Source organism: Pelobates fuscus, chromosome 3, assembly GCF_036172605.1.
Source record: "Pelobates fuscus isolate aPelFus1 chromosome 3, aPelFus1.pri, whole genome shotgun sequence".
NCBI lineage: Eukaryota > Metazoa > Chordata > Amphibia > Anura > Pelobatidae > Pelobates > Pelobates fuscus.
This window is the reverse complement of record NC_086319.1, coordinates 161,424,264-161,436,320: the sequence shown is the minus strand read 5'-3', so window position 1 is coordinate 161,436,320 and position 12,057 is coordinate 161,424,264. Positions and strand designations below refer to the sequence as shown.

The following is a 12,057-nucleotide window of genomic DNA, read 5'->3' as shown; positions in this document are numbered from 1 at the left end:
ACCCCTTAAGGACGGTGGTCATTCTATGCCGTCCTTGGGGACCCGGCTCTAAACGCCAACGGGCGGCATAGAACGCCTAATCCGTCCAATGTACTTACCCGGTCGCCGGCGATCCCACGCCAGCAATCGCGGTGTGGGGACATACCTGGGAGCCCAGGGAGTACCCCTCCTTCCTCTTCTGCCCCCCTGGGCCATGTGATCGCGAGGTCCTTGCGAGGACCTCACGATCATATGGACGGCATAGCCATCCAAGGCAGTGCCAGCAGGGGGAGTGCCTGGAATGACAGGTACTCCACCTGCTGCCTGAAAATAGTAAAAAAAAATGTAAAGATACAGTTTAAAATAAAATATATACTTAGATCATATATATATCTATTATATATATGATCTAAGTATATATATATATATATATATATATGTACACATATACATACATACACTGTCTAAGTGTATTTTAATATTAATATATATAATTATATATATATATATATATCTTAATATCAAAATACACGTACAATGATATTGATTAAATATATATATATATATAATTTCCATTATATATATTTATATATAATGTAAAATAAATAAATATGCAAATATGTTAAAAAATTAAATTAAAAAATAAAAATAAATAAATAAAATATATATATATGTGTAAATTTGTTCTAACTGTACACAAACACTGGCCAAAATTGGCGTTCAAATTTTTTTTTTCATTTTTTCACACACAAACAAAAATTAACACTAACTTTGGCCAGTGTTTGTGACCAAGTGGCTTCTAAAAATGACTGGACATACCCCATTTGCAATACCTTGGGTTGTCTACTATTGCAAATGGTATGTCATCCTGGGGGTAATTCTCATTCCTGGGCTACCATACGGTCTCAAAGGCAACATAACCAATCTGGCGAATTTCAGTGTGAAAAAACTGAAAAATTTAACTTGCTATATTTGACCCCAAAACACCATAATACCTGTACATAGGGGGTACTGTCTTACACGCAGGGGTGTATCCTGGTTTTGTGCTGCCCTAGGCAGGACAAAACTCAGGTGCCCCCCTCACCCCCTCCACTGCGCCACCCCCACCCAACCCTTCCCCCCGCCCCGCCTTCTAAACACACACACACACATTCACTGACAGAAACACACACTCACTAACAGAAACTCACTAACAGACACACACACACTAACAGACACACACACACTAACAGACACACACACCCACTAACAGACACACAGACCCACTAACAGACACACACACACACTAACAGACACACACACTAACAGACACACACTAACAGACACACTAACAGACACACACACACACACTAACACACACACACACACACACACTAACAGACGCATACACACTAACAGACATACACATACACTCACTCACATTAACACTTTTTTTTTTACTTTAACCCCCCCAGCCTCCTTACCTTTGGGAATGCTGGGGGGGGGGGGTTCTCTTTCTCCCTGGTGGTCCAGTGGCTGCTGGGCAGTGCTGGCGGGCGGCTGGCGAGGGAGCACTTCCCCTGAGCTGTCTGCTCAGCTCTCTCGCGTGCCGCAGTGAGGCTGGGAGCCGGAATATGACGTCATATCCCGGCTCCCAGCCTCACTCTGCGGCACGCAAGGGAGCTGAGCAGACCGCTCAGAGGAAGTGCTCCCTCGCCAGCCGCCCGCCAGCGCCCCCCGACCGCCCAGCAGCCCGCCGACATGTCAGTTAGCCGCAAGGCTAACAAGACATTTGCCTTGGGCATTTGGGGGTGGCTTTTTTTGCCGCCCCCTGGAAAATTCACGGCTAAATTGTCCCTGCTTACACGTGAGACATCGCTGAATACAAATACGTGTATTTTATTGCAGTAAAAGCAAACAGTATTATGACATTCACAGTTAGAATGTCACGTAGAACTAAAAAATGTTTTTTAAAATTCTAATTTTCTCCCATTTTTTATTCATATTAAATTATGTTTCATACCTAAATATGTGTCCTGTTTCCCCTGAATAAAATGATATATAATAAGTGTGGGTGCACTAAATATGAAAGAGGCGAATTACACCTGAACAGACATATAGCGCAAATTCAAGTTTTTGTTTACGTTTTGTTTTGATCACAGCGTGTACATTTTGCTCAGTCCTTAAGGGGTTAAATTGCCTATTTGTGTGAGAAACATTGTATATTTTGTTTACAATGCTTAACCCCTTAAGGACCAAACTTCTGGAATAAAAGGGAATTATGACATGTCATGTGTCCTTAAGGGGTTAAAGGACCACTATAGGCACCCAGACCACTTCAGCTTAATGAAGTGATCTGGGTGCCAAGTCCATCTAAGGTTAACCCTGCCTGCTGTTTCACACAAACTGCTATGTTTACATATGGGTTAATCCAGCCTCTAGTGGCTGTCTCATTGACAGCTGCTAGAGGCGCTTCCACGCTTCTCACTGTGATTTTCACAGTGAGAAGACGCCAGCGTCCATAGGAAATGCTTTCCTATGGACTGACTGAATGCGCGCGCGGCTCTTGATGCGCATGCGCATTCAGCCGATGATGTCGGAAGGAGGAGGAGAGTCCCTAGCGCCGAGGGAGCCTGGCGTTGGAGAAAGGTAAGGGTTTAACCCCTTTCACCCCCTAGAGCCCGGGGGGGCCATGAGGGTGGGGGGAACCTATTAAGACTATACACTAAAAACGAGTTTGTTTTCCTGGCACTATAGTGGTCCTTTAAGTGTTTACGCTGTGAAAATTGTAGCCAGCAGTGAGTGATCTAATTGATTGTGTGCTGATTCTAACAGGCTCTCAGCATCTAGTTTTTATGACTGTGTGCTGAGTATTTCTCTGTGTACTGATCCTAACTAACTGTCGTCATCTAGTTTTTACAACTTGGAGTTGTGCTGCTAACTCTCTGTGTACATTCTGTGTAAAGGATTTCTAAAGCAGAACTCTGAAAGTTTCCTATAGAATTGGTATGTATATATGGAAAAACAAATGTTAAATAAATTCTAGAGGAACAATCTGTAATTTTTGCATGTAACTCCTTTGGAAATTAATTTAACTTTATGTTGCCATGGTTGCTTAAATGGTTGATAATTTCTATGTGGATTAACACTCTGATCACCTTAAAACAAGTGATTTAGAAATTATATTTGTTGTGGTTATTGTTGTCATAATTATTGTCATATTTTATACTATTGTTATACCAAACATTCATTGATTATTGTCACGCATGTTATATATTATTATTATTATTATTAAATATTTGTCACAATAAATTATATTCTTTTAATCGATTGTGATTAATGTGTGGTATAGAAATCTTTTAATAAACATACTCCAGGGTCAATAAGAGTTAAAATAGTGGGTGACTCTTTGCTTTAAATCAATCAAGGGGAAACAGTGCCAAAATATTGATTTTTGATCTTAATAAAAATGATTAATTTTGATAATTTTTATAAATTATTATTTTTTTTTTTTTTTTTTTTTTTTTTTTTTTTTTTTTTAAGGAAAGTCACTTTACTATATGAAATGCATCCCAAGATAAAACAAATTGCAAACAAAGTAAATATAGGGGTCGCCTGAATGGCAGTTATGAATGAACAACAACTGTATGATCCAGGTGTGTAAATATACCCTGGAGGGAACATTCTGCCTAGCCAAAAACAGCTGGACTGCTCATATTTATTGACTTGGTAACAAACCCATGAGGAAGTCAAGCATAGTTGGGAAAAACATTAAACATGAAAGATACATTTCATAAAAAAAAGTTTGAAATCACAAGCAAACACACAACTCAATTAAGTGCTCCGCAAACAGACAGATCTGTGCTTTAATACTCTGCGTCAAGTGAGATCCAAGTACTTAAAAACATGCTGACCAAGAGTAGTAGAGTTTGTGTACAAGAATTATTTTTTTTTTTTTTTTTTTTTTTTTTTTAATTCTTTATTTTTATTTGTGCATATGAAAACAGATTACATGTATTCTTGCAGTGCCACAACAGCGACTGCAGGCGGATTTTGAACATCAAGTTGTCATGGCATGCAGTGAAAAGCAGCACATTTTTGTTAGTTATTTTTCATGCAAAAGTATCACGTTAAATAAGACAAGTATATTAGTGCGTAGATTACAGTGCTAGACAAAGATTTACAGACACTTTAATGCCTTGCCCAGACATCATTAACATGAACTATTACGAAGTATGCGTCTGAACTAAAAGCTGGTTTATCAATCTAGTAAACAATATAACCTTGTAAGATTAGCCATGCAGGTTGAGCATTGTGAAGCTTGAGACATACGTAGAGTCCACATAATGTATGCCCCGGCGCGCCCTGTGTGTAGTAGAGCCAGTCGGTCCCTGTGGGGTCGGCTGATGCCTGTGCCAGAGGCAGCAGGTGTTGATGCACCAGGTTTTTCGGTGGTCTGGATCAGCTGCCCGCACTGTGACTCCTGGTGGTTGAAGCCAAGGCTGTATACGGTTGGATAAGGAGCTGAGATTTGGTTCGGTGCTAGTCCCCAGGTGAGTTTTCGCCATTGTTTGTGGCTGTCTCCGTTGAGCCCAGGTTGCGATCAGGAAGGGGCCAGAGCTGAATGCTGCCGGGTCACATGGTTGCCATTACGGACTGTGTGCCGTCGTTGGATGCCTGAAGGAGTGGATAAGGTCTCTTGCCGCTGCTTGCTTTGGGGCTTTTCTCTTCCACTTCATCTCCCCCTGGGCTGCCACTGATGTGTGAGGCCACGTTGCGTCCTGCCGCCATCTTAAGTAGCAGAATGTTGTTGCTTTCACCCGCCTTATGGCCGTCCAACAGGGTCCATGCTTGCATGCCCATGTGTGTGAGCGCGCCGTGGGGGACCGCGATGACCCCCGCTAGTCCAAGGGGGGGGGGGGGGGGTTCTGCATCTGCAGGACTTCGGGGCTGGAGGACCGGCCGCGTCCCCAGCCCCGCATCAACTGCTAGGCCGCAGGTCGGACCTGCCTTGGCTGGTGCCTCCAAAGTGCCGTTATTGCCCCAGTCTTGTTCCCACCCGGGGCTCCATAGGGTGAGTAGATGTGGAGCCTGTTTAGCCTGGCTGGATGGCTACATGGAAGGCTTAAAGTCCGCCATTTAGTGGGAGCCCCGGGTGTTTGCATCCTCTCCGCATGGCGGTCGAGCTCCGCCCCCCATAAATTATTATTTTTAATATGTATTATCCCATAAATATCCTCATACACTAGAGGTGCTCCCCATAGAAGTGCAGTAGGTTATTCAAAGAGATGCATTGCTTCAATGCATCTCTATGAGTAGATGCTGATTTGCCAAGCATGCACAATAGCCTCCCAATGATTTCCTATGGGAAAGCAGTGGATTGTCTGAGATCATCAGAACGATGATCTCAGCCATGGAGGCAGGACCAGCCACAGGGAGACCAGTGATGCATGGGAGAAAATGTGTAAAATCACCTTTTCAGAGCGATGTAAAGGGGGCTTGTTACCTAAACAGCAACACATGCTCTATAGTGTCAGGAATAAATGTTTGTATTCTTGATACTATACTTTAATTAAGCTAAAGGTGTTTAAAGTGTCCCTTTAAAACAAATGGGAAAAACATATTGTTTCCTGGTATCATAGCTGTACTTCCATACCAGTGTAGCTTTAAGTTATTGGAAGAATCTACCAACTATCTGTAATTTGTATTAACATGATATTGAAATAATATTGAAAGCTAAAATGGTATTCAGAGCAACTAGGATCAATGTAAACTATTTTTATTCACCCAGTGTGCCATTGGTAATGATGAGCAGGGGAATTTTGGTGTCTTTGTGATCTATTAGCTATCCATTCAGAATTAGAAAACGCATTTTATTTACATAATTTATACATAATGTATACATTTCTTGTGAGTTGTAATTTTATATATATGAAAAAGACCCGGCAGGGTCGAAACGTCGATTAACTCCTATATGGATTGAATTATTCTATTAAAACACCATTATTCACGATTTTTGAGACCTGTGAGTGCATCCTGTTTTTTCTTCAATGCAAATACTGGACCGTTGTGGATACAGCACCCAGGCAAGAATTTGTTTTCAATTGTTTATAAGAAGAGTGCCAAGCTTCCATTATTATATGTATAAATATATATATATATATATTATTAAAGTATATATATATATATATATATATACACACTTTAATATGTTTATTTTATTCATCTGTACTGTTTGTTTTTAAATTTTGTTTTAGGTTGAAAGAACCAACTTTGCTACATAAGTATTGGCAAAAATATTTAGCACTGTTTACAACGCATTTATCTTTATTTGCACATTTTAGTTTATTGGAGAACACTTTATTTTTACACATATTTACTGTTGGAAAGTTTACTGTGCACACCTATTATTTATTTTAATTTATACATTCATTTATTGCAGATAGATTTTGATATACATCAATGTGTGTTTTATTGTTGTAGAACTCTGTGATATATACATGTAAGGAACATAAATATAGTTTTTTTTTATTGCTGTGCAATTATGTGATACATCAATACATATGGCACATTGTTGTTATTCTTACTGCAAATAATATACTGAATGGTGTATTTATGTACTTACCCCTGAGCGTGTCCTGAGACGCCACATCCCACCATACATCGTAGAAAGACAAACCAGACGTACGATGGTGAAAAGGAAGTTAGCAGGGAGAAGAATGCTCCCCACATAAAAGAGATCACGAGGATCTGGCACAAAACAAAACATGAGAACATGAAGCTATACAAGATTGAACAATGGGAAAATTATCACAGTTTACCAGTCAAGACAGTATCTTTAAATAAAAAATGTTGTTAAAAAAAAACAAAAACACAATATGAATTTGCTTGTCTCCTAAAAATCCAGGTTGTCAATCATACTTCAGAAATTAGACACACTATGAGGTAACAATTCTCTATTTAAAAAAGCAATGGAGCCTGTATTAGTCTGTATTATGTTACATTCACTAAATTGAGAATTCCATGTGAATTCAAAGTGAATTTCAAATTTAAGGTCAAAGTAGCCAAACTTGAACATTTCTCTAAGTCAGCTATTTGTCACCTTAAATTTGAAGTTCACTTTGAATTGTTACTTTATTAAATACCCTATCTGAGTAAGTATGGAGGGTACCTGTTGTTCCAGACGATTCAATAATTTTCTATGGTGGCAGCTTCCTTAACTTTTAAAAACAAGCTGCTGAGCTGTTTGTAATGCATGTTTAGTGTATCCTCCAAATGTAAAATACTGTCATTAGTACTTTAAATAGGACATTCTTTCTATCTTTCTTTGTATAGTTTTTATTATTTTCATATTAAATATAGTGTAAATTTAGCAATATTTTTCTTAAAATATAGTTTACATATATTTAAACAAATAATATAATAATAATGATAATAATAATAGTAGTAGTAGTAAAGCATTTAAAATTTACATAACTCATTTATATCAAATTCAAGTGTAAATCATACAGGGCTTGTACCACTCCTAGAAATGAACACTCAGTAAAATCTAATTAACCAGACCATGAAACGTATGTATAATATTATAGAAATCTGCACAGAAGTAGAAATCTAGTTGAAGTATACTGCTAGTCACTTATATGAAAATAGTATGCCACCAAATAGTTTTTAATAAAATAAAAATTTCCTTTGATCAAAAATTTACGTTTCTAAATATTTTATAATATTCCTTTTTAGCCATTTCTTTCCTATAGTTTATGGGTGACTGTGGCATACATTTTAGGTATTTTGTTATACTAAATATTTGTTATACTGTAAAGTAATACAATGTGAGCAAGATATTACTTTGCTGCAGAGGGATTTAGATAGACTGGGGGACTGGGCACTCAAATGGCAGATGACATTTAATGTTGAAAAATGCAAAGTTATGGGCGTCAAGAATGCACAAGCAACTTATACCCTTAATGGCAGTGAATTAGAGATAACCACACTTGAGAAGGACTTGGGAATTGTTGTAGACAACAAACTATGCAACAATGTGCAATGTTAGTCAGCAGTGGCTAAGGTCAGTAAGGTATTGTCATGCCTAAAAAGGGCATTCATTCTCGGGATGAGAATATCATTTTGCCTCTTTATAAATCTATGGTTAGAACAATAAGGACAGGGAATTCTCTGCCTGAAGAAGTGGTTTTATCAAAGTCTGTACAGATGTTTAACCCCTTAAGGACTGGACTTTTTTTGCGATGGTGTACATTTGCGACCAGGCATCTTTTTACACTTTTGTGGTGTTTGTGTTTAGCTGTAATTTTCCGCTCTCTCATTTACTGTTCCCATACAAATTATATATTGTTTTTTTCAGGACAAAAGGGGCTTTCTTTACATACCATGATTTATATAATCTCATGTAATTTCATTTTTTAAAAATGAAAAAATATGATGAAAAATTGAAAAAAATACCAGTTTTTTGACTTTTATGTGAAAAATCTTTTACTCATCTACAAAAGCGAATGAAAAAAACTGCTAAATAGATTCAAAATTTTGTCCTGAGTTTAAAAATACCCAGTGTTTACATGCGTTTTGCAATTTTTTTGCATGTTATAGGGCTATAAGTACAAGTAGGATTTTGCGATTTCAAAACATACATTTTTAAAATGTATCAATAGTGACATTGTAACACTATTATCTGTCATAAATCTCTGAATAACATCCCACATGTACATATTTTTTTTAAAGTAGACAACCCAGGGTATTCAATATGGGGTATGTCCAGACTTTTTTAGTAGCCAGTTAGTCGCAAACACTGGCCAAAGTTAGCGTTCATATTTGTTTGTGTGTGAAAAAAGTAAAAAACTAAATTGAACGCTAATTTTGGCCAGTGTTTGTGACTAAGTGGTTACTAAAAAAGACTGGACATACCCCATTTGCAATACCTTGGGTTGTCTTCTTTTGCAAATGGTATGCCATCATGGGGGTAATTCTCATTCCTGGGCTACCATACGCTCTCAAAGGCACGTAACCAACCTGGCCATTTTCAATGTAAAAATATTTGACCCATATATTTGACCCTGTAACTTTCAAAAACGCTATAAAACCTGTACATGGGGGGTACTGTTATACTCAGGAGACTTTGCTGAACACAAATATTAGTGTTTCAAAACTGGAAAATGTATCACAACAATTATATCATCAGTAAAAGTGCTGTTTGTGTGTGAAAAATGCAAAAAAAGTCACTTTCACTGACAATATCATCGCTGTGATATGTTTTACTGTTTTGAATCACTAATATTTGTGTTCAGCGAAGTCTCCCGAGTAAAACAGTACCCCCCATGTACAGGTTTTAGGGTGTCGTAGAACGTTACAGGGTAAAATACAGTGATAACAAATTAAATTCTCTGGACTTTCGGCCTGGGTTGGCAGGCAGGTCCCTTAAATTGCAATCAATAAAATAACTTCATTATGTAAAAATATTACATAAATACGCACGTAGAATTTAAATATATATGCATATTTATATATTTGAAGTCTACGTGTATATTTATATAATTATTTATGTAATTTTTTATATGGACATATGAATAGTTCGTATTCTTTTTATTTATTTATATATACATAGATATATATACAATTTCATTCTAAGTGTATTTTGATATAAATATATATATATTAATATCAAAATACAGTTAGAATAAAATTTCGTATAGATATATAATTTTTTTTAATTTTTTATTATTATTTTTAATTTTTTTTATTTAATTTAATTTACTTATTATTTGTATTTTATAATAATATATATATACAATATATATAGTTATTATATATATTATATATATACGTGTGTAATTTAATTATAAGTGTATTTTTATATTAATATATGTACATATTAATATAAAAATACACTTAGCATGACATTATATATATGATATATAGACATATATTATATAGGTATAATATATGTCTATATATCATATATATATACACATATATAATAATATATTTTTTTTATTAACTTTAACTTTAATTTTTTTTAATGATTTTACAGCAGCGGGGAGACTGCCTGTCAGCACAGACAGCCCCCCTGCAGGCAGACACTAGGACACCTATTGTGACCATGTGGTCGCCCTGTTGGGCGATCACATGGCCACAGGGGTCCTAAACCGCCATGGGGAGACTGTCTGGGCTGCAGGCAGTCTCCCCACACCGGGAACACCGCCGATCGCCGCCGGGGGAACGACGGCGATCGGGTAAGTACATTTTAAATTAAGGACGGTTCAGGACCGTCATCGGTCGGCAATGGGAAAATGCCGATGACGGTCCTGAACCGTCCCGCGTCCTTAAGGAGTTAAACAGCAACTAGATGCATACTTGCAGAAACAGAATATTCAAGGATATAATTTTTTAATGTAGGGTAAATGCTTCTTGATCCAAGGATTAATCTGGCTGCCATTCTGGGGCCAAGATGGAGTTTTGTTTCCTAGTTTGTTGCAAAATTGGAAGTGCTACAAACTGGGTTTTTTGCCTTCTTTTGGATCAACAGCAAAATCAAATATGAGGAAGGCTTTACTTGATGGACACATCTCTCTTTTCTATTTAACTATGAAACTATGTAACTAAATATTATATGTTGTATGCAATATGGCATGTTGAAATGGAAAAGTGCCACTACACAATGTCAGCACGTACCTTCAAACGTCCGTATCTGTCTGCTAAAAGGCCAAGAACAATGCTAAAAATCATGTATCCAAAAAACACCATCTAGAAAATGGGAAAAACGTATGATAAGTTAAATTCAAAATACACATTTTCACATTTAGACACAACACAAATGCACAGACAACACTCAGCCACACTAAGACCCCCCTAAACATACAACACCAAGCCACTATATACATTGTCGTACACACAATAACTCAGCCGCCACACATACACACAAAACAGTCACAGAACAGAGCGCATGACTCTAGTAGATTCTTGGTCCAACTTACCGTAGTTACTAATGCAACTTGCCAGCTCTGAAGGTGCCATTCACAACGTATAGAAGAGGACACAACAGCCAAGAGCATTATTTCCATTGCTTCAGCAATCTAGAAAACAGACAGATTTATTTAGCTATATTTTACTCTTCGTGTCCCCTAACTCTCCAGCATAGCACTTAAAGGACATGCAACATGGTTGCAAGATTACTGTCCAGCTAGTGTTTCTTGTACTGACTAGAGAGTGTGGGAAAGAAGTGACTAATGTTATTTTGTTCAGGTAATGAAGCCAGTCAGTATCATGGAGGAAAATTGTCTTGCTTGAGGAACTATTCCTTAGCAATGCAAACAAACAGAAGCGTGGATGGGACACAGGGAAAATAAGGTTATATACACTAACTTAACAACCACAGTGTCCAGTAAACCCGTAGATGTAGGACAATATTACAAAACTAACATAAAATGGAATGTTGTTACATTACATGATTTGAAATGCTACCTTAGGTCACTTCCTCTGAATCTGTAGCTTGAACACAGACAAACTAACCCCAGATAAAATATTTATTCTTACATCAATGTGTTGGCAATGAAGCCAGCATGCCTGTGTCATGGAGGAGGATTGCAAAGTTTGGAAAGTGGGACAGGAGAAAGGATGTCACATTAGTTATATTGGGTGCTGGAGAAATATCACGACAGGTTGACTTTAGACATGTTAATTCGATTTTTCTACACTTTGTTCTCTAAGTAACACTATTGCTTTTCTATTTACATTTGTCAGTGTTTGCCATATTTCCCAATTAATTTCACCCACTGAACAGGAACAAGGTATCACTTACCCCAGTGCTTCCCATCACAAAAAACAGCATGATATGGAAACGACCAAAGCCAATAGTTTCTACTGCATCTTCTACTGTATACGTCTTCTCACCTAACCATGAAAAATATACATCGTGTTATGTTGCCGGAGGCTTTATAAGGTAGCTAAAATCAAGTCAAATCACATAGACATGTTTAGTAGTAAAGCTGATTATCTCCCTAAAAAAATATTTTTCATTCCCTTTAGGTTTGGAACGTTGGTTTTACATAGTCCTACATAGTTTACTCTTTGTGAAGCACTGCCTATGACCTC

The 12,057-nt window shown here is 37.4% G+C and overlaps 1 protein-coding gene across 1 annotated transcript in view; it reads right to left on the bottom strand.

Moving 5' to 3' along the window:
- The window catches only part of SVOPL (SVOP like), a 47,707-nt gene extending 35,853 nt beyond the window's left edge, over positions 1–11,854 (bottom strand). Inside the window, exons 1-4 of the mRNA XM_063445311.1 lie at positions 11,765–11,854; positions 10,941–11,039; positions 10,639–10,710; positions 6,584–6,708 (exon numbers count right to left, since the gene is read on the bottom strand). Coding sequence (XP_063301381.1) covers positions 6,584–6,708; positions 10,639–10,710; positions 10,941–11,039; positions 11,765–11,794 — 326 coding nt within the window. The 5' untranslated portion in view covers positions 11,795–11,854. The remainder of the gene's footprint in view (positions 1–6,583; positions 6,709–10,638; positions 10,711–10,940; positions 11,040–11,764) is intronic.
- Positions 11,855–12,057: the final 203 nt, after the last annotated feature.